Source organism: Triturus cristatus, chromosome 10 (assembly GCF_964204655.1).
Source record: "Triturus cristatus chromosome 10, aTriCri1.1, whole genome shotgun sequence".
Taxonomy (NCBI): domain Eukaryota; kingdom Metazoa; phylum Chordata; class Amphibia; order Caudata; family Salamandridae; genus Triturus; species Triturus cristatus.
This window is the reverse complement of record NC_140593.1, coordinates 1,031,826,762-1,031,852,940: the sequence shown is the minus strand read 5'-3', so window position 1 is coordinate 1,031,852,940 and position 26,179 is coordinate 1,031,826,762. Positions and strand designations below refer to the sequence as shown.

Sequence of the window (26,179 nt, the reverse complement as noted above, 5' to 3'; positions counted from 1 at the left end):
ATTTAAAAAAACCTTAGAAATTCACTGAAAAAACCACAGGTTTCAGGGACGTTATAGTTAGAAATTGTCATTTAAAAAACCTTTGAAATTTACTGAAAAAAAACATAGGTTTCAGGGACGTTATAGTTAGAAATTAGCATTAAAAATCCTTTAGAATTCACTGAAAAAAACGTAGGTTTCATCGACGTTACAGTTAGAAATTTTCATTTAAAAAACCTTTGAAATTCACAAAAAAAATAGGTTCCAGGGACGTTATAGTTAGAAATTAGCATTTAAATAACCTAAGAAATTCAATGAAAAAGCCACAGGTTTCAGGGACGTTGTAGTTAGTTGGACATTTCACTCGTACAAAACCAGAGAAATTTGGCCGTTATAGTTAGTTGAGCTAACTATAACTCGTGCCCCCGCAATACACTGCTGATGATGTCACATATTACATCACTCATTACATGGTCAGTGACATCACTGATGGCATCTCAAATGACATCACTGATGACATCATCCACATGATAACCTGATACACCTCCTCACACCCTAATATAGCCTTTGATACACGCACTCTAAAATCCAGACTACCATTTTCAAAACATAGACACACCAATACCAGTTACTACATACCCACTCACTGATTCCTAGGTCTACACACACATTCACTCATTCACCCATACAGTTACTTATACATGCAGCCACTCATCAAGACAGCACTATCATGTGCACTCATACACCTATACAGACACTCACACACAGCCACTCACCCATAGAGGTACTCACACACATAGTCAGTCATACAAAGAATCAATCACACTCCCATTTACTCACCTATAAAGTTATACACACACCACCTCACGTATTCATAAGATACTAACACATACTTACTCTCTTACAATTACTGACACAAGCACACACTCACCCATACAGCCACTCTCACAATCATGCACTCTCACATATAGTAATTTTTATAGTCAAACACTCACATATTCTGCCTTTCACATATGTAGTTACTCACACGTACCACAGAGACATCCATTCACTCACCAACACACCCATACACACACTCACCCACCCATACAGCCCTTCATAGATGCACTTTTGAACCCATGCACCCAGTGAATCACCCACTCACACATATTTGCACATAGTCAACCACCCACACAGACACTCAGGCACCCATAAAGATACTCAGACAGCCAATAAATAACCCATATACACTCTTGTAGCTACTCACCAACCCATGCAGCTGCTTACACACCAACTGACAGACTGATACAGACATTCACACAGTTTAGTCACTAACCTATGCATTCAGAAAGACACGTTTAATCACTCACTTATACAGTCAGTCATGCACCTACAAAATCATCCATTCAGACACTCATACACCCACTCATTCTTCAATACACCTTGACATATATATATATAAAACATATTTAAACCTTACAGAAACACACAGTCACTGGATGATGTCACCAGTGATGTCATGTGAGATGTCATCAGTGATGTCATCAGCGATGTCACTGACCATGTCATGAGTGATGTAATATGTGATGTCATCAGCAGTGTATTGTTGGGGTGTGAGTTATAGTTAGCGCTAGTAACTATAACGGCCACATTTCTCTGGTTTTGTACGAGTGAAATATCCAACTAACTATAACGTCCCTGAAACCTGTGTTTTTTTGAGTGAATATATATATATTTATATCTATCTATCCATATATGTATATATATATATATATATATATATATATATATATATATATTTATTTATTTATTTATTAGGAGGCCTGGGAGGTAAATTCTGATCCGCTTGCGGAATTTGGGTAATTTCGCGTTCCATGGAGAATGTGGAATTGCCCAAAATTCTGCGTTACGTGGCTTCGCGGAATTTTTTGCTTGGTCGCATTCTCAAAATGCGTGTTCGCGAGATATTTTCCCCCGAGCACGCAAACAGTGTTCGCGAACAAGAAACAAGCATCGCGAAAAAGCAATTCCGCGTGTTCGCGGAATTTCTGCGTGCTCGTGGGGATTTTTTACCATTTTGCGGAACTTTGCGTAGCATGACTACGCAAATTCCACCCACCCCTAATATATATATATATGTATATATCTTTATGATATGTATATGTGGAGTTAAGGACAGTAAAGCTTTACTTACCTATTTGCAGTTACCTTCTCAATAGTTTGGTCCTTGATGTTTTTGACACAAATTCTGTCCACATAATATTTTTATCTATATTCTATTAGATAACCCAACCTGTTTTCAATCTTAACCACAATAGTTATTTCAAACATTTTGTAACCTGTATTAAGTGGATATCTTTATTGTGTGATTGTTTTAACTCTTGCGCAGTCTTAGTTTGGCCCAGATCTTTCAAATACCATTGTCCTACTTTTTTATTAGAACATTTGCTACCACTTACTTTTGCTCTTCACTGACCTTTCAAATTAGCACTATTCACAGATACTAAACTTGTGGTACCTATGCAGGTAAGACTGGGGAATTCCTTGAATTTAACATGTAACCTATACATCAGATGCCATAAAAGCACATAGTTGAGGAATCTGTACACGTTTTGTAAGAAAAAGCAGAGACAGAGAGACATATAGGAATCTTGTGTCAAGGAGCATAAACAAACTACTATGCAGCAGAAGTAAAGAACCACAACAAAAGAACTCAGATACTTTTTGACAGGTTTTTAGCTGAAAAATAAGCAAATGTTTGGGTATTTAGTAATTCTGTAAGAAATTGGGTTGTTGGTTGACTGGGGTGTGAGTCCTAGTCAAGCAGCATCCACTACCCTTGTCAGGGTAAGGCAGAATCAAACCCTAAATTAACTTATGCTGAACCCCCTGATAGATTGGCACAGAGTAGTTTGGCTTAATTTAGACGTAATGTGCAAAGCCTTTGTGCAACACTTCAAACAGTAATAAAGTGAAAATACCACACAAAAAGGAACAATGACCAGGTAGAATAATAGAATTTAAAAAATAATAATAAATCAAGACCAAAACTAAAAAGCCCAATCAGTAGAACCAGAGATATGCATGCTTAAATATTTCAGTGAAAATAGCATAAAAATGCACAAAGAGCCAACTGTATACATCTGGTCGCCCTCGACCTGCATAAAGTCACAAGTTCAGGCTGACTGTGATGGAGCACGGGCTGGCTACAGGGACCCAGTTAGGCCTGCTGAACAAAGTACCTTAATCTTGGTTTGCGGAGCGTTGCGGGGAACTGCATCGAAGATGCGACTCACAGCAGAGGAGATGCGCTGGTTCCAAGATGCAGGGAAGCTGTGATGTTAGGGAGAACAAGCACTTTAGCACTGGTTAGCAGTGGTAAAGCGCACAGAGCCTTAAGGGTAACAAAATTGAATTCAGCAAAAATACAAGGAGTGAAGGCATAGAGTTTGTGCATGACCCTGCGGAAGGGGCCAAGTCCAACAAATTCAAATTACAGGTTCAAGAAAGAAAAGAAAAGAAAAGAAAAGGAAGAATAATTAAAAAACATGAGCCTACATTAGGTCAGAGAGGGCAGAAATAGAGAATGATGGCAGCAGAGTAGTCCATGCAAAATTGTAGGTATTGTCTGGTACATCTTCTGTGTCTACTGATTCTCACATACACAGATGGTAGACCACTCTAGAAAGACATATCAGCCACCAGCCTCAACATGTCTTATTCTGTAGGCTTCTGTCTCCTGCTCACAACCATCAGTGTGCTTCACTTCTCATCCCCCATTCTATTTTAGCTTCTGTACTTGCACCCTGTTAATTAGGGGCCATGCAGTAGAGCCATAGGCAAGGTGTGGTTCAGGTACTGATTACAGCGCCCCTGTATTGGAACAGAAAGTATCCTGATGGGTAGTGGTGCTACACATTTTGGGAGAAGGAAGCAGACACTGACTTACTGTAATGACCACCCACTCAAAAAATACATTGAAATGGCATAAGGTTTTGTAAATTGGTTGACATGAATTAAACAAGTAGGATGCCTCAGCAATGGAAATAGACTTCAGATACTTTCAAATGTATTGAAGTTGAAGCTGTGTCTTTGGGCAAAGAGATTCTCCAGTATTGTATCTTTTATAGATTCACATGCTTGAATCTTCGCCGTCGTCATGGTGGGAGTCCCACGGTAAAATAGTTGTACAAAGCAAAAAGGACAGTCTTCTTTGAGAATCAACAGTATTTAGTAACCGGTTAACCTCATTAAAGAACATCCAAACTCCAGCCAATCACATCGCAGACCGCTGAGTATCCATCCCCTGCAGAGCCACCATACCTCAGATTTCTTACCGCACGTTGTGTGTTAGGGAGTCTCCATGAGCTCTGCTCAGTCACAGTGTTTCTACTTTGAACTCTTCAACTTTCAATTGGCAGTTCTCTTTCCTGAACCTTCTCTTCAACTGAGGTGCTGCTAGAAAGTGAGTTTTCTGCTTATTTTCTGTATTTTCTACGTAATGTCAGAGTTTAAAAAGGGCTGTTAAGGCCCTACCAGACTTGTGGAAAACCCAGGCTGTTCTCAGAGAATCCTCATAAGGAGTGCTTATATTGCCTTTATCTAGAGCACAAGCCTAAACACTGTAAACACTGCTGGACTTTCTCTTCAAAAACCCTGAATGACTGTGATGGAAGGCTTCTTATTTGGCTTCAGAGGAAAAGATCTATGAGGGATTCTGACTCAGAAAGTGAAGAGAGATCTCATTCCTCCTCAAGGAAAAGGAAGGAAGAAGATCCTTCTTCTGGTCAGAAAGATCTGAAAAAACAAAGATCAATGAGCAAGGAGTCTTCAGTAAAAAAGAGGGGTAAAAAAGAGCAACCTGGCTCTTCTCAGACCCAAAAAATATCTGGCTCTGCTCCTACTTCTGCTCCACTTACTCCCTCACAAAAAATCCACCCTGTCGATGGTTTCGTCAGTGACTTCGACAACATCAATGGTAAAGACGACGATGGCTCTCTCATCAACAAAGACGGAAGTAGTGAAGTCGGTGGCGGCTTCGGTGAAGAGTTCGTCATCAATGAGATCTTCACCGTTGACAGTCCAATTGTATGCTGCGCTGTGGATGAGTGTCTCTGCCCGGTCGACAGATACGTCCATGCCGACGTCACAGTCCCTGATGACAATCCCATTGATGATCCCTTCGACGAGGAAAATGGACATATCAGTCTCAAAATCTCTTTGACGAGATTTTAAAAAAATAACTCCTCTGCCTCCTTCTCGCCTCCTAGACTTTCAAGAATCAGAGGATGAAGGTCCGTTTGGCCCCACCTACAGCACCTCTCAACTGAGAGTGAAGTGCCAGGAATCTGATGAAGAGGATGAGCCAGATAATCCTTCGACTTACTTTGAGGGTGACTATTCATTTTCAGAGAGGCGCTCAAATGCGCAATGCCTGATACCTTCAGGAGCTCTACCCATATTATGAATATGAGGAGGATGATCATCAAGAACCCTCCATCAATGTACCAACGTCACTAGTACCGGATTTACGTTTCATGCTAGATGACTACTACAAGCAATTTCCTGAAGCCAATATGGCCCAGAAATCAGTTTCCCACCAGGAGGCACCTGCCATTACTCCAGTTCAGGAAACCCCACTGTCTCTACCGAAACAGAAGTCCTAACCTCCTCTGCAAATCTCTACTAGGGCATCGGACAGTGGAGACTATCAACTGGAAGAGGGAGGGATACAAGTGGACATTGATGTCCATAACGAGTGGAAGGACTACGTAGCTCATATGCCCCCTTCTCCCACATTGCCAGCGGCTGACTCTCCACCTGCATACATTGGCAGCTTCCAAGATCTGCATGAAAGAGCTTTAAAACGCTTAAACCTTCCTATGCCCATCAAGCAAGTGAAATGCTTCTTGTAAGTTTTAAGGCTTCCACTCAGCGTTCGGTTAGGGAAATCTTTATTATCCACTTCTTGTGGCAGGAAGGTATCAAGCTCATGGAAAATCCACCGTCTGTGCTAGCAGTCATTCCAAAGCTGGATAAGAAGCATCGGGCACCAGAAGACCCTCCGACATGTCTCATTGGCCATCCGAAGCTTGATTCTATAATAATGCAAACTGCTCAGAGAGGATAAAAAAACCTGCTTCTCCATGTACCACCCCGCCAGACAAAGGGGCGTAAGTTGGACAATATTTGAAAGAGATTCTCCGCGCTGGCTGCTACAGCCATCAGAGCCTCCAATGCAATGGCTATTTTTGGCAATGGCTATTTTTGGAAAGTACGATAGGCAGATGTGTTTGGACATTGCGCCTTTTTTGGAATTCCTGCCGGAAGATAGGAAAAAGGAGGCAAAGGAAATCCTTTCAGAGGGTGAGAGAGCTTCATGGGAAGCTATTGTTGTGGATATGGACATTGCCTTCACCACCTTTAGGCAGATGGTGGGTGCTGCAGTGTTGCGCAGACAAGATCGGATGAAGGCTACTACTTTTCGACCAGAAGTCCAGGCGAAGGTGCTGGGCATCCTTTTGATGGCGAGATTCTGTTCGGAAAGCATGTTGAATAGGCACTTCAGGCTATCAAATCCGATATGGATACAGCAAAATCCTCAGCCAATTTACAACAGAAAAGGTTCTCTTCCTTCCGAGGAAGAGGAAGAGGCCAGTTTGCAGTTCGATCCCAGCCTCAACCACTTATTCATCCCTATTACCAACAGGGTTTCTGTCCTCAGTACTCTGCCCAGTCCTTTCGGAAGATGCCTGCATCAACTTACTTCAGAGGCCCAGCTCGAAGAACTCCCGCTTCGGGAGGTAAATCCCATGATACAGACGAAGATGGCTCAGTCCCTTTCTTCAAAAAAGTTTGTTACTGTGAGGATTTACAAATCGATGTTGGGGATGATGTCATCTTGCATTCCTCAGATTCCTCACTGTCGGTTATGGATGAGGCCTCTCCAGGAACAGCTCGATGCCCAATGGGTTCAAGTCCGAGGCTCCTTCGAGGACGTCATTTCAGTCACACCTCAGATGATCAGAGCGATGTCCTGGTGGAAAATCAAAAGCAATCTCTCACAAGGCCTATCCTTCCTTCCTCCAGAGCCTCTGATGGTCATGACAACGGATGCCTCCGTGGAGGGATGGGGTGCTCACCTCCAGGAGCTTCAGGTTCAAGGGAAGTGGTCGGATCAGGAATCTCTTTGTCACATCAACCTGTTGGAGCTGAAGGCAATATTTCTAGGGCTACGTTCCTTCCTTCCAAGGATAAAAGGTTCCTCAATCCTTGTTCACATGGACAGCACAACCACAATGTTTTACTTACAGAAACAGGGAGGGACGAGGTCGCTGGCTCTCTCAACTCTGGCGCAACAAATTTGGAATTGGGTAATTCATCACAATATCTCATTACAGGTCCAACACGTTCCAGGGGTGCTCAACGAATGGGCCGATTCTCTCAGCAGAGATTCCAAGCAGTGTCACAAATAGGAGTTAGACGCTGTTCAACTCAGAAGAATTTTTCAGTGTTGGGTATGCCAACCCTGGATCTGTTCACTACAGTTCTCAACAAAAAATGCCAGTTCTACGCCAGCAGATTCCGTCAACCAGGTTACCAAGAGAACATCTTCCATTTCTTCCTGTGAAGAGACATTTGCCCACGCATTCCCTCCGTTTCCACTGATACCCAAGGTCCTAAACAAATAAAACGCGAAACTTGCTGCATCAATTCTCATTGCCCCTGCATGGTCAAACAATACTAGTTCACAGAGCGGTATCGCCTATCAGAAGTCTCTCCAGTTTGTGTTCATCCCTCAGAAAGTCTACTTTCTATGGATCAGGGCTAGGTGATTAATCCACAAATGTAATCTCTTCACTTCTCGGCTTGGTTCCTCACCACACTGAGTTTGAGGACATGGATATTCTTGAGGAGTGCCGTTCCATTCTTAACAAGCCCTGTGCTCCCTCCACGGTCAAATGTTACTCAGCCAAATGGAGAAGATTCTGCTCCTGGTTTGCAAGTCACTCATGCCATCCACTCTCTTCATCTCTGGAGAATATTTTGCCATATCTGTTGTCGCTACAAAAGCTGTTCTCTCTCATTCCTCGATAAAAGTCCATTTGGCCGCAATTTCAAGGTATAGAGGACGCTCAAAACAACCGTCCCTATGGTGCTGCAGGTTGGGGAAGGAATTCATGAAAGGCCTTTTCAGAGCCTACCCGTCGGTTCAGTCTGCTCCGGTGCTCTGGCAATTGAACAATATGTTATCTCATCTCATGAAAGCACCATTCAAGCTAATTCACAGATGCGACATGCATTTTTTATCTTGCAAAATGGCTTTCTCTTAGCCATCACGTCGGCTAGATGTATTCGTGAAATTCAAGCCCTCTCAGCTACAGAACCTCATCTTCAATTCCAGCAGGATAGAGTGGTGATGCGCACTAACCCCTCGTTCATACCCAAAGTACCTACCACGTTCCATCTCAGTGAACCTGTGGTTCTGCCTTCATTCTTTCCTGCTCCACCATAACCAGCAGAGAGGGTTCTGCATTCCTTGGCCATCAAGCGTTGTTTTAAGTTTTATCTTCAAAGGACTAAATCTTTCCGCAAATGTACTCAATTGCTCATCGCCTTCTCTGCCCCTACAAAGGGTCAGGCTGTGTCTAGAGCTTCGATTGCTTGCTCGGTTTCTTCTACTATAACATTCTGTCACGAAAGGGCGGGTCGCCCTCTTGTTTCCAAAGTGACTGCTCATTCCACAAGGAAGATGGCAACATCCTCGGCCCTGTTTGCCGGCATGTCCCTGCCAGACATTTGCAGGGCAGCGACATGGACAAGTGTCCATACCTTTACAAGGCACTACTGCCTGGACACATTAAGAAAGATTGATGCTGCGGTTGGACAAACAGCTCTTTGTTGTACGTTCACTTAAGGTAGTCCTTCTGAGGTTTATTAAGAATTCTTATTATCATTATTATGTTTATTGCTATTTTGTGTATTATTATTATTATCTCTGCCAAATCTTATTTGTGTGTTTTATAACTATGGAAGTTAAGTTACTTGGTTCACTTCAGGTTATGGCATTTTGTTGCATGGTGGGATGGTTCACCTGTCCTCTCCACCTCTGATTGGGATTATGTACTGCTTACTAGTCTAATTCAAGCATGTGAATCTATAAAAGATACAATACTGGAGAAAAAGCAAGTTACTTACCTGTACACTGTGGTTCTCCAGTATTGATATCTTTTCTAGATCTTTTACAGATTCACATGCGGTCCTCTATCCTCCTCATAGAGGTGCACCCTTCCATACCTCTGTTATTTGGCTAACTACACTCGTGCTCAAAATCTGAGGTATGGTGTCTCTGCAGGGGATGGATACTCAGGGATCTGCGATGTGATTGGCTGGAGTTTGGATGTTCCTTAATGATGTTAACTGGTTACTAAATACTGTTGATTCTCAAGGGAGCCTGTCCTTTTGGCTTTGATACTACTATTTTACTGTTACCGTGGGACTCCCACCATGACGACAGGGAAGATTCAAGCATGGGAATCTATAAAAGATATCAATACTGGAGAACCACAGTGTACAGGTAAGTAACTTGTTTTTTATATTGAGTGAGCCAAGTTTTCAGGAATCTGCCATCTAGCAAGGCCGTTGGCCCTGGTGGAATATCTCTAGAGTTTTACAATTATTTTCACTGCATAATTCACAATCTCGTTTTGCTTATAGCAAGGTATGTCCAGAGTGAGGGTAAGAAGACTAGAATATGGATCCAATATCACTATTTTACAAAAAAAGGAAGGAGTGCATCAAATGCCTGTCCTGTTGATCAATACCACCTCTTAATTGCCTTCACAAAAATTATGTCTATCCACTGAGCTCTTCATTTGGGTCAACAGTTCATGATAAAGTTGAAAGGCTTTGTTAATCTGCTAGCATTTTTCCAGACTGTAGATAAGGCCTCTGAGCCGGTGTGGTGAAATTTGAGTAAAACATAAGGGAAAAATGTGGGTTACCATCAGACATCAATGAGGGTGAGAGTTTGTACAAATCTCTCTCTGTAGTTGTAGTGGTGTAGGAAAGTGCATTTCTGTTGCAGTAACCCACCCCCACTTTTTGCCGGGTTTCTGAAGCACTTTGACTTGATATGCCCTGGGTCCCTGACAATCAGGTTCCCAGGGCCTGTGTTCTTTCCCCAAAACTGTACCTTTGTACCTCGAATTGGCAAATCTCTGGCCACAGGTAAGCCACTTGTAAAAGGTACCATGGATACCAAGGGCACTGTGACCAAGGAATGCCTCTAAGGGCTGTAGCTCCAATTGTGCCACCCTTAGAGACCCTGCACTTTGACACCCGCACACAGCAATTGCAGGCTGCGTGTTTTGCTGCAGAGAAAAGTGAAGAGTTGACATGGCACACATCCCTGTGTGCCATGCCTGCAATCCACTGCCTATAGCCTAGGTAAGGCACCCCTCTAGAGGGGTGCACTAGACCACAGGTGATTTTCAGAGAGGCGCTCAAATGCGCAATGCCTGATACCTTCAGGAGCTCTACCCATATTATGAATATGAGGAGGATGATCATCAAGAACCCTCCATCAATGTACCAACGTCACTAGTACCGGATTTACGTTTCATGCTAGATGACTACTACAAGCAATTTCCTGAAGCCAATATGGCCCAGAAATCAGTTTCCCACCAGGAGGCACCTGCCATTACTCCAGTTCAGGAAACCCCACTGTCTCTACCGAAACAGAAGTCCTAACCTCCTCTGCAAATCTCTACTAGGGCATCGGACAGTGGAGACTATCAACTGGAAGAGGGAGGGATACAAGTGGACATTGATGTCCATAACGAGTGGAAGGACTACGTAGCTCATATGCCCCCTTCTCCCACATTGCCAGCGGCTGACTCTCCACCTGCATACATTGGCAGCTTCCTAGATCTGCATGAAAGAGCTTTAAAACGCTTAAACCTTCCTATGCCCATCAAGCAAGTGAAATGCTTCTTGTAAGTTTTAAGGCTTCCACTCAGCGTTCGGTTAGGGAAATCTTTATTATCCACTTCTTGTGGCAGGAAGGTATCAAGCTCATGGAAAATCCACCGTCTGTGCCAGCAGTCATTCCAAAGCTGGATAAGAAGCATCGGGCACCAGAAGACCCTCCGACATGTCTCATTGGCCATCCGAAGCTTGATTCTATAATAATGCAAGCTGCTCAGAGAGGATAAAAAAACCTGCTTCTCCATGTACCACCCCGCCAGACAAAGGGGCGTAAGTTGGACAATATTTGAAAGAGATTCTCCGCGCTGGCTGCTACAGCCATCAGAGCCTCCAATGCAATGGCTATTTTTGGCAATGGCTATTTTTGGAAAGTACGATAGGCAGATGTGTTTGGACATTGCGCCTTTTTTGGAATTCCTGCCGGAAGATAGGAAAAAGGAGGCAAAGGAAATCCTTTCAGAGGGTGAGAGAGCTTCATGGGAAGCTATTGTTGTGGATATGGACATTGCCTTCACCACCTTTAGGCAGATGGTGGGTGCTGCAGTGTTGCGCAGACAAGGTCGGATGAAGGCTACTACTTTTCGACCAGAAGTCCAGGCGAAGGTGCTGGGCATCCTTTTGATGGCGAGATTCTGTTCGGAAAGCATGTTGAATAGGCACTTCAGGCTATCAAATCCGATATGGATACAGCAAAATCCTCAGCCAATTTACAACAGAAAAGGTTCTCTTCCTTCCGAGGAAGAGGAAGAGGCCAGTTTGCAGTTCGATCCCAGCCTCAACCACTTATTCATCCCTATTACCAACAGGGTTTCTGTCCTCAGTACTCTGCCCAGTCCTTTCGGAAGATGCCTGCATCAACTTACTTCAGAGGCCCAGCTCGAAGAACTCCCGCTTCGGGAGGTAAATCCCATGATACAGACGAAGATGGCTCAGTCCCTTTCTTCAAAAAAGTTTGTTACTGTGAGGATTTACAAATCGATGTTGGGGATGATGTCATCTTGCATTCCTCAGATTCCTCACTGTCGGTTATGGATGAGGCCTCTCCAGGAACAGCTCGATGCCCAATGGGTTCAAGTCCGAGGCTCCTTCGAGGACGTCATTTCAGTCACACCTCAGATGATCAGAGCGATGTCCTGGTGGAAAATCAAAAGCAATCTCTCACAAGGCCTATCCTTCCTTCCTCCAGAGCCTCTGATGGTCATGACAACGGATGCCTCCGTGGAGGGATGGGGTGCTCACCTCCAGGAGCTTCAGGTTCAAGGGAAGTGGTCGGATCAGGAATCTCTTTGTCACATCAACCTGTTGGAGCTGAAGGCAATATTTCTAGGGCTACGTTCCTTCCTTCCAAGGATAAAAGGTTCCTCAATCCTTGTTCACATGGACAGCACAACCACAATGTTTTACTTACAGAAACAGGGAGGGACGAGGTCGCTGGCTCTCTCAACTCTGGCGCAACAAATTTGGAATTGGGTAATTCATCACAATATCTCATTACAGGTCCAACACGTTCCAGGGGTGCTCAACGAATGGGCCGATTCTCTCAGCAGAGATTCCAAGCAGTGTCACAAATAGGAGTTAGACGCTGTTCAACTCAGAAGAATTTTTCAGTGTTGGGTATGCCAACCCTGGATCTGTTCACTACAGTTCTCAACAAAAAGTGCCAGTTCTACGCCAGCAGATTCCGTCAACCAGGTTACCAAGAGAACATCTTCCATTTCTTCCTGTGAAGAGACATTTGCCCACGCATTCCCTCCGTTTCCACTGATACCCAAGGTCCTAAACAAATAAAACGCGAAACTTGCTGCATCAATTCTCATTGCCCCTGCATGGTCAAACAATACTAGTTCACAGAGCGGTATCGCCTATCAGAAGTCTCTCCAGTTTGTGTTCATCCCTCAGAAAGTCTACTTTCTATGGATCAGGGCTAGGTGATTAATCCACAAATGTAATCTCTTCACTTCTCGGCTTGGTTCCTCACCACACTGAGTTTGAGGACATGGATATTCTTGAGGAGTGCCGTTCCATTCTTAACAAGCCCTGTGCTCCCTCCACGGTCAAATGTTACTCAGCCAAATGGAGAAGATTCTGCTCCTGGTTTGCAAGTCACTCATGCCATCCACTCTCTTCATCTCTGGAGAATATTTTGCCATATCTGTTGTCGCTACAAAAGCTGTTCTCTCTCATTCCTCGATAAAAGTCCATTTGGCCGCAATTTCAAGGTATAGAGGACGCTCAAAACAACCGTCCCTATGGTGCTGCAGGTTGGGGAAGGAATTCATGAAAGGCCTTTTCAGAGCCTACCCGTCGGTTCAGTCTGCTCCGGTGCTCTGGCAATTGAACAATATGTTATCTCATCTCATGAAAGCACCATTCAAGCTAATTCACAGATGCGACATGCATTTTTTATCTTGCAAAATGGCTTTCTCTTAGCCATCACGTCGGCTAGATGTATTCGTGAAATTCAAGCCCTCTCAGCTACAGAACCTCATCTTCAATTCCAGCAGGATAGAGTGGTGATGCGCACTAACCCCTCGTTCATACCCAAAGTACCTACCACGTTCCATCTCAGTGAACCTGTGGTTCTGCCTTCATTCTTTCCTGCTCCACCATAACCAGCAGAGAGGGTTCTGCATTCCTTGGCCATCAAGCGTTGTTTTAAGTTTTATCTTCAAAGGACTAAATCTTTCCGCAAATGTACTCAATTGCTCATCGCCTTCTCTGCCCCTACAAAGGGTCAGGCTGTGTCTAGAGCTTCGATTGCTTGCTGGGTTTCTTCTACTATAACATTCTGTCACGAAAGGGCGGGTCGCCCTCTTGCTTCCAAAGTGACTGCTCATTCCACAAGGAAGATGGCAACATCCTCGGCCCTGTTTGCCGGCATGTCCCTGCCAGACATTTGCAGGGCAGCGACATGGACAAGTGTCCATACCTTTACAAGGCACTACTGCCTGGACACATTAAGAAAGATTGATGCTGCGGTTGGACAAACAGCTCTTTGTTGTACGTTCACTTAAGGTAGTCCTTCTGAGGTTTATTAAGAATTCTTATTATCATTATTATGTTTATTGCTATTTTGTGTATTATTATTATTATCTCTGCCAAATCTTATTTGTGTGTTTTATAACTATGGAAGTTAAGTTACTTGGTTCACTTCAGGTTATGGCATTTTGTTGCATGGTGGGATGGTTCACCTGTCCTCTCCACCTCTGATTGGGATTATGTACTGCTTACTAGTCTAATTCAAGCATGTGAATCTATAAAAGATACAATACTGGAGAAAAAGCAAGTTACTTACCTGTACACTGTGGTTCTCCAGTATTGATATCTTTTCTAGATCTTTTACAGATTCACATGCGGTCCTCTATCCTCCTCATAGAGGTGCACCCTTCCATACCTCTGTTATTTGGCTAACTACACTCGTGCTCAAAATCTGAGGTATGGTGTCTCTGCAGGGGATGGATACTCAGGGATCTGCGATGTGATTGGCTGGAGTTTGGATGTTCCTTAATGATGTTAACTGGTTACTAAATACTGTTGATTCTCAAGGGAGCCTGTCCTTTTGGCTTTGATACTACTATTTTACTGTTACCGTGGGACTCCCACCATGACGACAGGGAAGATTCAAGCATGGGAATCTATAAAAGATATCAATACTGGAGAACCACAGTGTACAGGTAAGTAACTTGTTTTTTATATTGAGTGAGCCAAGTTTTCAGGAATCTGCCATCTAGCAAGGCCGTTGGCCCTGGTGGAATATCTCTAGAGTTTTACAATTATTTTCACTGCATAATTCACAATCTCGTTTTGCTTATAGCAAGGTATGTCCAGAGTGAGGGTAAGAAGACTAGAATATGGATCCAATATCACTATTTTACAAAAAAAGGAAGGAGTGCATCAAATGCCTGTCCTGTTGATCAATACCACCTCTTAATTGCCTTCACAAAAATTATGTCTATCCACTGAGCTCTTCATTTGGGTCAACAGTTCATGATAAAGTTGAAAGGCTTTGTTAATCTGCTAGCATTTTTCCAGACTGTAGATAAGGCCTCTGAGCCGGTGTGGTGAAATTTGAGTAAAACATAAGGGAAAAATGTGGGTTACCATCAGACATCAATGAGGGTGAGAGTTTGTACAAATCTCTCTCTGTAGTTGTAGTGGTGTAGGAAAGTGCATTTCTGTTGCAGTAACCCACCCCCACTTTTTGCCGGGTTTCTGAAGCACTTTGACTTGATATGCCCTGGGTCCCTGACAATCAGGTTCCCAGGGCCTGTGTTCTTTCCCCAAAACTGTACCTTTGTACCTCGAATTGGCAAATCTCTGGCCACAGGTAAGCCACTTGTAAAAGGTACCATGGATACCAAGGGCACTGTGACCAAGGAATGCCTCTAAGGGCTGTAGCTCCAATTGTGCCACCCTTAGAGACCCTGCACTTTGACACCCGCACACAGCAATTGCAGGCTGCGTGTTTTGCTGCAGAGAAAAGTGAAGAGTTGACATGGCACACATCCCTGTGTGCCATGCCTGCAATCCACTGCCTATAGCCTAGGTAAGGCACCCCTCTAGAGGGGTGCACTAGACCACAGGTGAGGGTATAGTCTATGAGCACTGTACCATTACAGTGTCTACGTCCATTCTTAGACACTGTAAGTGCAGTAAAGCCATAAAGAGCATATGGTCTGGGAGTTGGTTATTATGAACTCCATAGCTCCATAATGGCTTTACCGAAACATGGGACGTTTAGTAGCAAACTTTTCATTACGTTAAACCCACACTGATGCCAATGTGGGATTTAATGTAAAATGCACTCGGAGGGCATCTTAGCGATGCCCCCTGAAAAACGACCAGCCCTGATGGGGTTCCTAAATGGCTGTCCAACACCACCAAACAGGTTTCTGGACCCCTTGGTAGAGGGCCTCCGCTCTCTGGGTCCAGAAACAAAGCCCATCCTTGGCAGAGGTGTTGTACCTCCTCCGCCAGGATGGGCTGGGTCAATGAAGGGAAAGTTTCAAAGGCCTGCCGCCTTTGTAAACTGTCCCTGACTTTTGCTGCCTCCAGCAACTGGTTCCCTCCAGCTCTAACCACCACTTTGTGTGGGAGAATCGGCGGGAAAGGAGTAGAGGTGTGCCCACCTTTGCCAACGCCACCCCTCGGGGGACGGTGAGGTGAATCACACATCTCAGTCCCCTTCTTCTTGAAGATGAGGGGACCCAGCCAATTAGAGAGAGGCTTATGCTCCCCTCCCACTGGAGTGTGGCATAATAGGGGGTATAGTCACCCCAGGGAAGGAATCTATTGGTCCTCACCTGCACACCACTGTAAACGCCCCCTAAGTTTAGTATTTAGGGGCAACCCTAAACCTTGCCTTCTTGGATTCCTGCAACCTACAAAGAAGAAGGACGTAAGAAGTAGCACAGCAGAGGAGACTGTAAAGAAGAACTGATTTGGCTCAAGCCCTACAGGCCCATCTGCGGTTTCCAGTGATCCTGCGCCAAAAGTCAACTTTTCCAGCAGCCAGCAACCTCCAAAGTCCATTGGAGGACTGACTGTCTTCCACAAAGACCGGATCTCCTGTGAAGAGCAGGTTTGTTCAGAAGAAAACTTCAAAGACAGACTCGGAGCCTGCTCTGGACGAAGAAACTTTATGCCTGTAACCACCACTGCACCCGTCGCCTACAGCCCGAGTCCAAGGGCCCACCAATCCCAGCATGGTCCCTCAACACTCCAGAGTCCACGTCCACCATGGGTTGACCCCTCCAGGACTCCCCGACATCGCCTGCAACCTGCGCACAGAGACCCCTCAACCACAAGTGGCCCGGTAAGGTAAAATCCTACCTCAAAAGACATCCCTGCATCTGGCCGCCCTGCGCCCTGGAAAAGAGGACCAGAGGTGCACCTATGTCCCTGAGCCCCTTAACTTACCTGCCCAGCTATTGGTTTCTCCCGGCAGACTTCCTGGACCGAGACTGCAGTGCAAATCCAAAACCGGGAACCTCTATAGGATTGCATTGGGCTCCCGACACCTCCTAAGCAACCTGCACCCTGCTGCCCATACACTGCAGGTGGTGCGGACTTGGTGCCAACCTAGGACCCCCTTTGCCCTGACCTTAACTGTAGGAGCTTGGCTCCCAAGATCGAGTTGCCTGCCCATGAGCAGCCCCAGCAAAAGTGGCCCCATTCGGCTAACATTGTACCCCTGCACTCAGCAACCGGCCGCCCTAGTGCTGCAATTTGAGTGCCTACCTGAACCTTGGGGAACCTTGGTTCTAACCACCAAAAGCCATACTTGCAGGTCGTTTACTCACCTGTAAACCATTAAAACGTTTTTCCCCTTAGGAACCAATGTTACAAGTTTTTGTTCCTAAAAAGTTCTGTATTGAACTGTGTTTTGTATGAAAACCAAGTAACTGTACTTTAAACCAAAAGATGACCTACTTACCTTTGTATTGTAGGATCCACGATGTGATATCTAGGCATATCACTCAGAGTAGTCTATGTAATTCAAAAGTAATCTAAAAGTGGTCCAAAAGTTATCTCTATGTATTTTAAACTGTCTTAGAATTGAATATAAACCCATAATAATTACAAATTCAACCTCAACTTCATTTCCTTGTAAAGTATTGCATCTGAAAGTATATTTCACTTATCTGTGCCAAGTTCAGCTTGGTTCTAGAAATAAAACATAAGTATACCTTTTTTATACTTACCTAATTGGTCTGGATTCTGTCTCTGGGTGTGTGCCATCAGCCTTTGAGTGAGTGAATACAATAAATGCTTAACACACCCTCATGATAAGCCTAACTGCTCGACCACACTACCACAAAGAGAGCTGTTAGTGATTATCTAATTTAGCCTCTGCTATACCTTTGAGGATCTACTGGACTCTGTACACCCTATACCTTACTTTGGTATAGTATATACAGAGCCAGCTTCCTACGAGTGGTGGACTCAGAATGTATGTTTTGTGAAGCTTTTGTTGTTTTACTTTTCCCAATGAAAAATAATAGGAAAATAGCTAAGGTGATATAATAATTCTTATGATGCAAGGCCCCTGGGCAGTGTGATTGATCGTTCAAATTGTATAATCCCTTATCTTCACACCCTTTGAAAATGCATGACTTGCCCCTAACAAATTGTGATCCATCCATTTCACTTCCACTAAAAGCAGGCAAAATATCACTTGTGCTCATCCTACATACATTGATATTTGATAAATGGTAAAAGAAAAAAGGTAAGCATTGATTTTATAAGTGAACTCTATACCCATAGATGTACACGTTGTGGCAGGTGCAGGTTTATTGGATTAAGGAATTTGGTGTACATTGCATTGGCCTAACTTACACTTGTAACTCTCATGTTTTCCACAAATCTCCTCAAATCCCACACCCACATCAAACATTACTTCACAAACCATTAATCAACAAAATAAGAGTCTTGTAGGGTAGGACATCATAATAATAAAACTCAATAAAGAACATTATGAGAAGACAATTAAAGAATATTTCAATTGGTCACCTTTCACTAGATCTGAAATCCATACTACTATCTAAGTAAGCTGCATTCTGTGGAAGGCCGCACATACTTCTGCAATCAGGCTGTTCTAAACATTACAAAAAATGTTGACCCGCTATTACATAAATCAATCAAGAAGAAACTCTCTCCTCCTTGGTATACAGAGGAACACAACACCAGCAAGAGGACAACAAGAACAATTGACAAAAAAAGGAGAAGAAATCAAATTCCTGAGGCCCATCACCCATTAAAACTAGTGACGTAAAGTCACAAGTATCGTGTTCTTTTCACCAAAGCTTACTTCTTCCAAAACCAAATTAATGAGGGTTATAATCACCCAAATGCTCTCTTCCAAATGATTAAACACTGCATCAACCCCACAACAAAATCAAAATTTCCAAGTTAAACCATGATAGCAAACAACATTGTCAACTTAATTTCCAGAGAAGAATATAGCAACTTAAAGATAACTCAAAATTGAATCTTAAGTGTTCCGCTTTCCATTCATTCCAAAAGGAAAAACCGCACAATAGTCTTACTGCAAAAATGTTGACTTTGAATCCCTTCTAAAAATTATAGAACACTTCATCTTATTTCGACAACCCTGTAGCAGCAGACTTTATATAAAAGTGTGCTCAGGGCTTTAACCCTCATTCCCTAAATTACTGATTAATCACTTGGAAAAGGTGCACTCTCTTCTGCTTTTAAATCTGATCGGACTGCACGCTTCCTAAAAAGTTTAATTTTATCCCAAACAGTTTCAGAATGTAGGACCAGTTTCTAAAAATCTCTCACTGTAACATCTCTTTTCCCCCACATATCAGATAAAAATTTGCCAAGCTCCTTCCATTTGGATTTCCATCCCACAGGCAGCATTGAAACTGCAATCCCTCAGATTCTTGATGATTTTAATTTTATTATGTGTAATCATATTTGCCTTCTAGTGCTATTGGAACTGCTAGCAGTGTTCTACACAGTTGATCACGATACCACCCCAAACATATATTCACCACTAGAATGGGAATGGGCTATTCCTGAAATAGTTTTCATCTTTCACCCCCTCAAGAAGACAGTGTGCAACAATTGAAGGCTTCAGATCTCACCCCTTGCTTCTAAAGTGTGACATTTTATAAAGTTCAATCTGATCCCCAAACTATTTGACCTGTACATTGAACCAGTGGTCTCAAAGCTTCTGGAAAAATGGATTCCTATGTATCAATTTGCAATATAATTTGCATATTGCGATGTATGCAATATACATTTGATGAACCTATTTTCATTAAAACTAAATCCAACTAAAACAAACATTTTCCTCCAATACTCCTGAGAGTGTTCACCCTCACTAAAAATTGCTTGGTAATCTTTCAGAACATAGCATCTCCCTATAATGGCTTCCTTTTCCAAATCACCAGACTTCATCATAGGCCAACATGTATTTATAACAATGCACAATTATTTAGTTAATGTATCAACCTCCTTCCAAATAATCTTGAATTATTTAAAACATTTAATTAAACGTGGGTTCTCTTGCACCGAGAAACTGGCAAATTGATAACTGTCCTCCCAAAATATGTTCTACCACCCAGAAAGAAATCCTTCATGCCACAGTTTGCTTAGTAAAAAGAGCAAAGAAATTGGATTATACCACTTCCATTCTTCAAGCTTAGTGTGATTATTTTCTACAAAGGAACATAATATTCAGCATCACCACAAAGAAATATTCGCTCATTTGATGATAACATGAATAAACCAGATGTAGAAAATAGGCTTACATCAAAAAAGCAAGTGGGGGAGATAGAGGCAAAAGGAGAGGACTCGTCCTCCAAACTATTTGCAAATAACCAAAAAGAGTCACTCCTAGGAAAATAGCAATGAATATCAACATCGTCATGGGAAGGAAAAGGTTTTCCTTTTAAGTAACCCTCACCCACCAGAGTTACCCCATGGTGGCATACTTCATCGTAGGATTCATCCCTAACCTGCTACGGAAAGGGGCATGATGCGACCAATGGATATGTGGGGGCACTAATAGTATGTTATTCCTCTACACCTACGCTGGTTATAATGGTATTGGAGTGGGTTTTTTTATTATGTAAAAGAAGGGTTAAAAATATCTGACTAGTGGTAAAAGGATTCATTATTTATTCCCTCCCCTAGTCAATATGGTTATAATGTGGGGATGGTGAGAAACTCCTAGGGTATATGACCCACCATTTCTCTGGTCCACTAGTTTCAAGCCCTACCCCAAGGCTTTTCTTCAGGACCTAAGGGGGTTACTCCCTGTGACCACTGCTAAAGTCATCAGATCTCTTTATAAGTGCAAACTTACATGTATATATAACAGTATATACAGCACCTATTTGGCCTGTTCTTATCTTTTCAAATTTCTATGTAGAAAGCCCTAGTCAGGCCTAATGAGTCCAAATCGGGGAAGGAGGGATACTTGTAGTCATACTTTCCTCAAGGCTACTCCCTCGTTGGGAAACTACCCTTTCGCCCGTGGCTCTGGAGCCTAGGAGTTTCTCACCATCCCCACATTATAACCATATCGAATTGGTGTAGCGTAGGCTGTACTAAAAGACCTCCATACCTGGGACCTGATTGCGAGTTTGGCGGTCTTGCTGCAGGCCGCCACACCAGTGCCCCTCAGGAATACCACCAACTCGAATTCAGACTGCCCACTGGATTATGAGTTTAATCCTGGCAGGCGATGTGTGCTGCGGCGGTGCCTTTCTAAGGCTCAAGGGAGAACCTTAGAAAGGCAGCAACGTGGGACCGCTGAAGCACGTTCCTACAGGGTAAAAAATGCTCCATGTCATGCATTTCTTCCCATGCAGGAACTGGGGGGCAGAAATACAGGCGGGCACAACATGTGCCCCCCTGCATGCACCCCCATTTGGAGAGGTGCAGGGCCCCTTTAGTTGCCTCACTGCCACCCTTTACATGGTGGACTCACCGTCTTGAATAGGGTCACGGTGAGGCAAATCCTAAATATGCTCAGCAGTGCCGCAGCGGCACCAGCGTCTTGCTGCCTTAGACTGCTGCGCCACCGCCGCAGGATCATGGACACAGCAGACCAGTGATGGTCAAACCGCCAAACTCTTACCTAAGTTTACTTTTGTCAGAGAGCATTATTGGGTTTTATAGAGTTAATAAACAAATTATTTGCTTACAAAAATTATTAAAAAGCTACAAGTTGACCAAAGTATCCATAAAAATAAGGTCATACATATAAAGGAAAATATTTTCTTTATGCTCATTAAGTTTTGGAGAAAATCCCAGTTCTTTGATTATAACACAGCACAGCACAAAATAGAGAAGAAAGGTGGGGTAAAGCAACAAGCCATGGGTATTGTTTTTTGCATGTGTACTGTTTTTCCCAACTCGTATCGGTGCCCATGTGTTGCAACAAAGAGTGATACTTATTACAATAAGGAAATGAGGTATGCTAGAAGCATCTAGCTTTTTCCATAGAGTATTACAGTCCACGGTATTAAAAGCAGACTTAAACTCAAGATAATAGACCTAGAAAGTTTTTTCAATGATGATCGTTTGTGAAATGTACTTTAAGGCAATTGTGTATTGTAGTGTGCTCATTCTTTGTCGTAAACCAGCCTGCTTTGTAGGGATTAATTATCTTTGTCACCCAGTCTTCAAAATGGTGAAGGACTAATTCAGAAAATATTTTGGACAATGCAGCTGAATGATATTAACCTACAGGAGTGTGGATCATCACAGTTCCCACTTTTATATGTAGATTTGATGTTTGAGCCTTTACGTTGCTGCCATCATACCCTTTTCAATATAAATATAAGCACTCGTTAAAAGATCACCACCCATAGCTGTGGGTCTTGTTCTAAGACCAAAATCATAATAGTATCTGGTCTTAGAGATAGACTAAACCCCTATTCCATCAATTATTTTAATATTTGCAGAGGAAAGAAGATTATTTGACCATTCCTCATCTTGATGGTCTTCAACAGTAATACGTTTCAATTCCTGTGGTGCATTGAATGTGCCTAGGTGATTAATCCACTACTGTTCTGGCACATAAGAATCCAACTGGTCTGTCGACATTTCATTTAATCTGAAAAAAAAACAACAAAAAGTGCTTTCATTTTTTTGAAATTTGATTAAAGAGGCCATCCTAGTCCAAGCTTTATTAAATTCCTCCATTTTTCCTAATGTGCAAGGTTTGACAAGAAGTCTGCTTGTGTTGGACTAGTATAAACAATTTACCCAGTACATTCTTTGAAGGCGACCTTAATATTTTTCAATGCTCTTTATGATTAAATTCATACTCCTGATCTAATCAGATATTACCATAGTTCCTTATCCTATTCACCCTATTTACAGATATCAGTCTCAAGACTGTACGCATCTTCCCGTCACACCATTTAATTTCATTAAATGTATTATGCTCATTGCCCCTTAGAATCACCACTGCCCTATTCCAGTGAAACACCATATAACTAAGTTATTTAATTATCTCATTCACCTGATGATATCTTCACCGCTTTCACATCTCTTTCTTAGGATATTTATTTTGGTTTCCAAACAGAGTACAGCCAGTTTGGCATTTTCTAGCCATTAGCATATAGTAAAGCTGATGCAGCAAGTCCCCTTTTACATAGGTTTTTCCAGACTGGTTGATCTTTTGTGGAACAGCCGTTCATCATTTTTAACCAGAGTGAAGTTAGATGCCCTAATAACTTTCCCCTCCTACAGCTTTTGCTTGTTTGGAAAATTGGCCTATTTCATTGAATCCTGCATTAAGCTACTATACTATAATATACAAGAGAATAAGATAAGAAGCTTCTTACTTTTTCAGTTACTCAAGATTACATTCATGTGGGGGAAGGTAAATGGTCACACTTACTAGAGCATCAACACTGAACCCTTTATGTAAGCTCTTTTATTTTTCTTTCAATAAAAAGAAATTGAAGAAAAATAAAAACACTACAACCTGTATCAAATTTATTTGAATGTGTTAGTAAATTTATATCTGTAGTACTGATCACATAACAGTAACATATTAATTTAACCTTAGCAAAAAGTTTGAGCCCTCGCATAGACCTGTCTTTTGTCCTCGCAGTAGCTGGACTGTGAAAATGAAGGAAACCATTCAGTTTCTTGAACATATATTAAACTCTACTGAAACTCTCCAGGTAAACAGCACAAAAAGCGGGGTCAGAAAGTAGTTGGAGTAAGAGAGTGGCATTAGGGTTTGAGCTCGTCGGAGATGCAGAGAGAGCAAGAATGTGACAGCCACGTCTGCCAAAAGCAGGAGAAGTCGAAGTGGTCTGTAGCCGTCAAAAGTAATTTCTATGTGTATTTCGACAAATTGTGCAGTGTATGTAGCATATTGTTTATCTCACCCTGCCTCATTCATAGGTGACCAAAGTTGGTCCAGGAGGGCCAGATTCACCCCACACTTCCAGGATGTTCACATGAAATACATTTACATGCAATGAGTCTCAACAGAAGTGAGTTACATAGTAAGTGGTTAACCATAAAATGTGACATGGATCCAGCACTTCTGAATCTACATTGATACCTCTGGTCTATATCAGCATTTGATTCATGATGCATTTCAAATACCTTTTGCCATGAATCTCAATTTTGTATGTTTGCTTGCAGCTTATTGGACATCAATATAGGAAGCACTGGGAAATTTACCTTAAAGATGGCTGCCTACACTGATGCATCATTCAGTTCCCCTTATTTAGGCACCGAAATACAGCTGTCCTCCAACACTATGCTGTACATTGGAGTGATGATTACTGGAGGGGACACATCACGGTTCAAATTGCTGCTGAAGAACTGTTACGCAACACCATCAAGCAATCCTGAAGATTCGACTAAATATTTCATTATTAAAAACAGGTAGAAAAAGATCCCTACTTTCCTATTTTCTGCTTACATTTCATAATCTTTGGAGTTCTACTACCCTAAATTTTATTTGACACAGACCAGCTGAAGGATACATTTTATTATTCATTGGTTCTGATATTTGACTGAATGTTATTTGTTAAGTGTCTGATATAATTTTGTACCACTTAGATGATGGTCTATTTCTATATATGCTAACATTTGGTCTAACATTACTACAACATTTAACATCAATGCAACAAAGAACACAATACCTATATGAAGTAAGTGTGCCCATTCATAATAGAACTGTAGACTGATTGCAAAGTGCTTAATGCATGCGTCTGTCACTAATGACACTTACACCTTCACTACAAGTTGAGAGGAATGCAGTGGGGGAGTTTTTAACATATACAATCTGTAATTAGTACACTAAATTAAGCATGTTTTGCATTTTCTCTGAGCCTTCCCCCTTCTGATAGATAGGTAGTTATAGTTAGGATCGTGCTTCCATAAGCAAAACATGATTTGGTTTGCGTATAACTTTGGCACCATTAGAAGAATCTTCACAAAACTTTCCCCAAATAATATCATCCCCCGAAAACTCCTTCCCGAAAAGTTTAGGTGTGATCCATGAAGCGGGCTCCAAGAAAAAGGCGGGGTCCTAAAACACACTTTCCCTAGTAATATTTCCATCTGAAAATTAAACTGCGATACTGCGAAAACTGCTAAACAGAATTACACAAGATTTTGTAGAGAGCAAGATCTTGGTCCAGAATGTATATTTTTTGTGATTTGGTGTGAATCCGTTCAGAAGTTTTTGAGCAACTAATGCTGAAAGGCTTTGTGCATTTGACACTGCAAAGGATCCACAGTGCTGACATCTCAGGATATGATATGATTGACTGCCACGATATCAACAGTGATGTTGTGGCAGCCATCTTAGGACTCGGGAGTCAGTCCTAGGAAAATGGTTTTAAAAAGATATAAGGGGGAGCGTAGGGATGCCCTGCCCCCCTAAGCTTGGTGGAGTGGTCCCAGAGGGACCCCACCTGCAGCCAAAACATTTTTTTTTTATGTTGCCACAAATTTGCAGTGGATTGGCAAATCTGTGGATAAAGTAAAAAAAATTCCCCCATGGTGGCAGAATTGCTTTTAAAGGGGAGAGTGCATGCAGGCCTTCTCCCTGAGCAAATTCTGGTACCGGGAACCCCATGCCCTGGGACAGCATTAACATAGGAGCAGAAGAGTGTGTGGCCCCCCTCACCGAAACTCTACAGCCCCGGGGACCCTATCCCCTGGGCCATTATAATTATTAAAGGGAAAGAAAGCTGCTTCCACCCACCGGCACCCTGTATGGTGGTGGCAGGGGAGCCCGCTTTGGCCATGGGGCTCCCCTCGCGGCCCCCAACAATGCCAGGATTGTGGGTTCCCTGGGTGGAACCCGCGGCACCTACCAACATTTCTACAAAGGTGGGCTCCCACCAAGGGAGCCAGAAGGGGCTCTGGGGGTATTCCCATGGCCCCAAACAGTAGTTGAGTTGTGGGTTCCCTGCTCCTTGAAGAAGTGACCCAAAATGCCTTGCAACAGCTATTTACATTTTGTTTTAGCTTGGAGATGTCTTTAGAAGGGGTAAGGGGACCACCAAGCATTTTGTTTTTGTTATGCGGGCTGTGGGGCGAGCAGCAGCACCCTCAGCAAAATAAAAATAAATAAACTGCCAGTCTCCTGTCCATGAACGCAAGAGAACTAACTATATTGTTAAAAAAAAACATCAAGCTGGAGCTGTATGCTCTTCAGCTGGCGTGCAAGGCCTTCTTGTGGGGTTTTTATCATTGCATTTTGTGGGCT

The 26,179-nt window shown here is 42.8% G+C and overlaps 1 protein-coding gene across 1 annotated transcript in view; it reads left to right on the top strand.

The window, feature by feature from the left end:
• LOC146796476 (uromodulin-like) overlaps window positions 1–26,179 on the top strand; it is a 583,380-nt gene that overhangs the window by 491,040 nt on the left and 66,161 nt on the right. Inside the window, exon 15 of the mRNA XM_085629079.1 lies at window positions 24,097–24,342. Within this exon, the coding sequence (XP_085485205.1) occupies window positions 24,097–24,342 (246 nt within the window). The remainder of the gene's footprint in view (window positions 1–24,096; window positions 24,343–26,179) is intronic.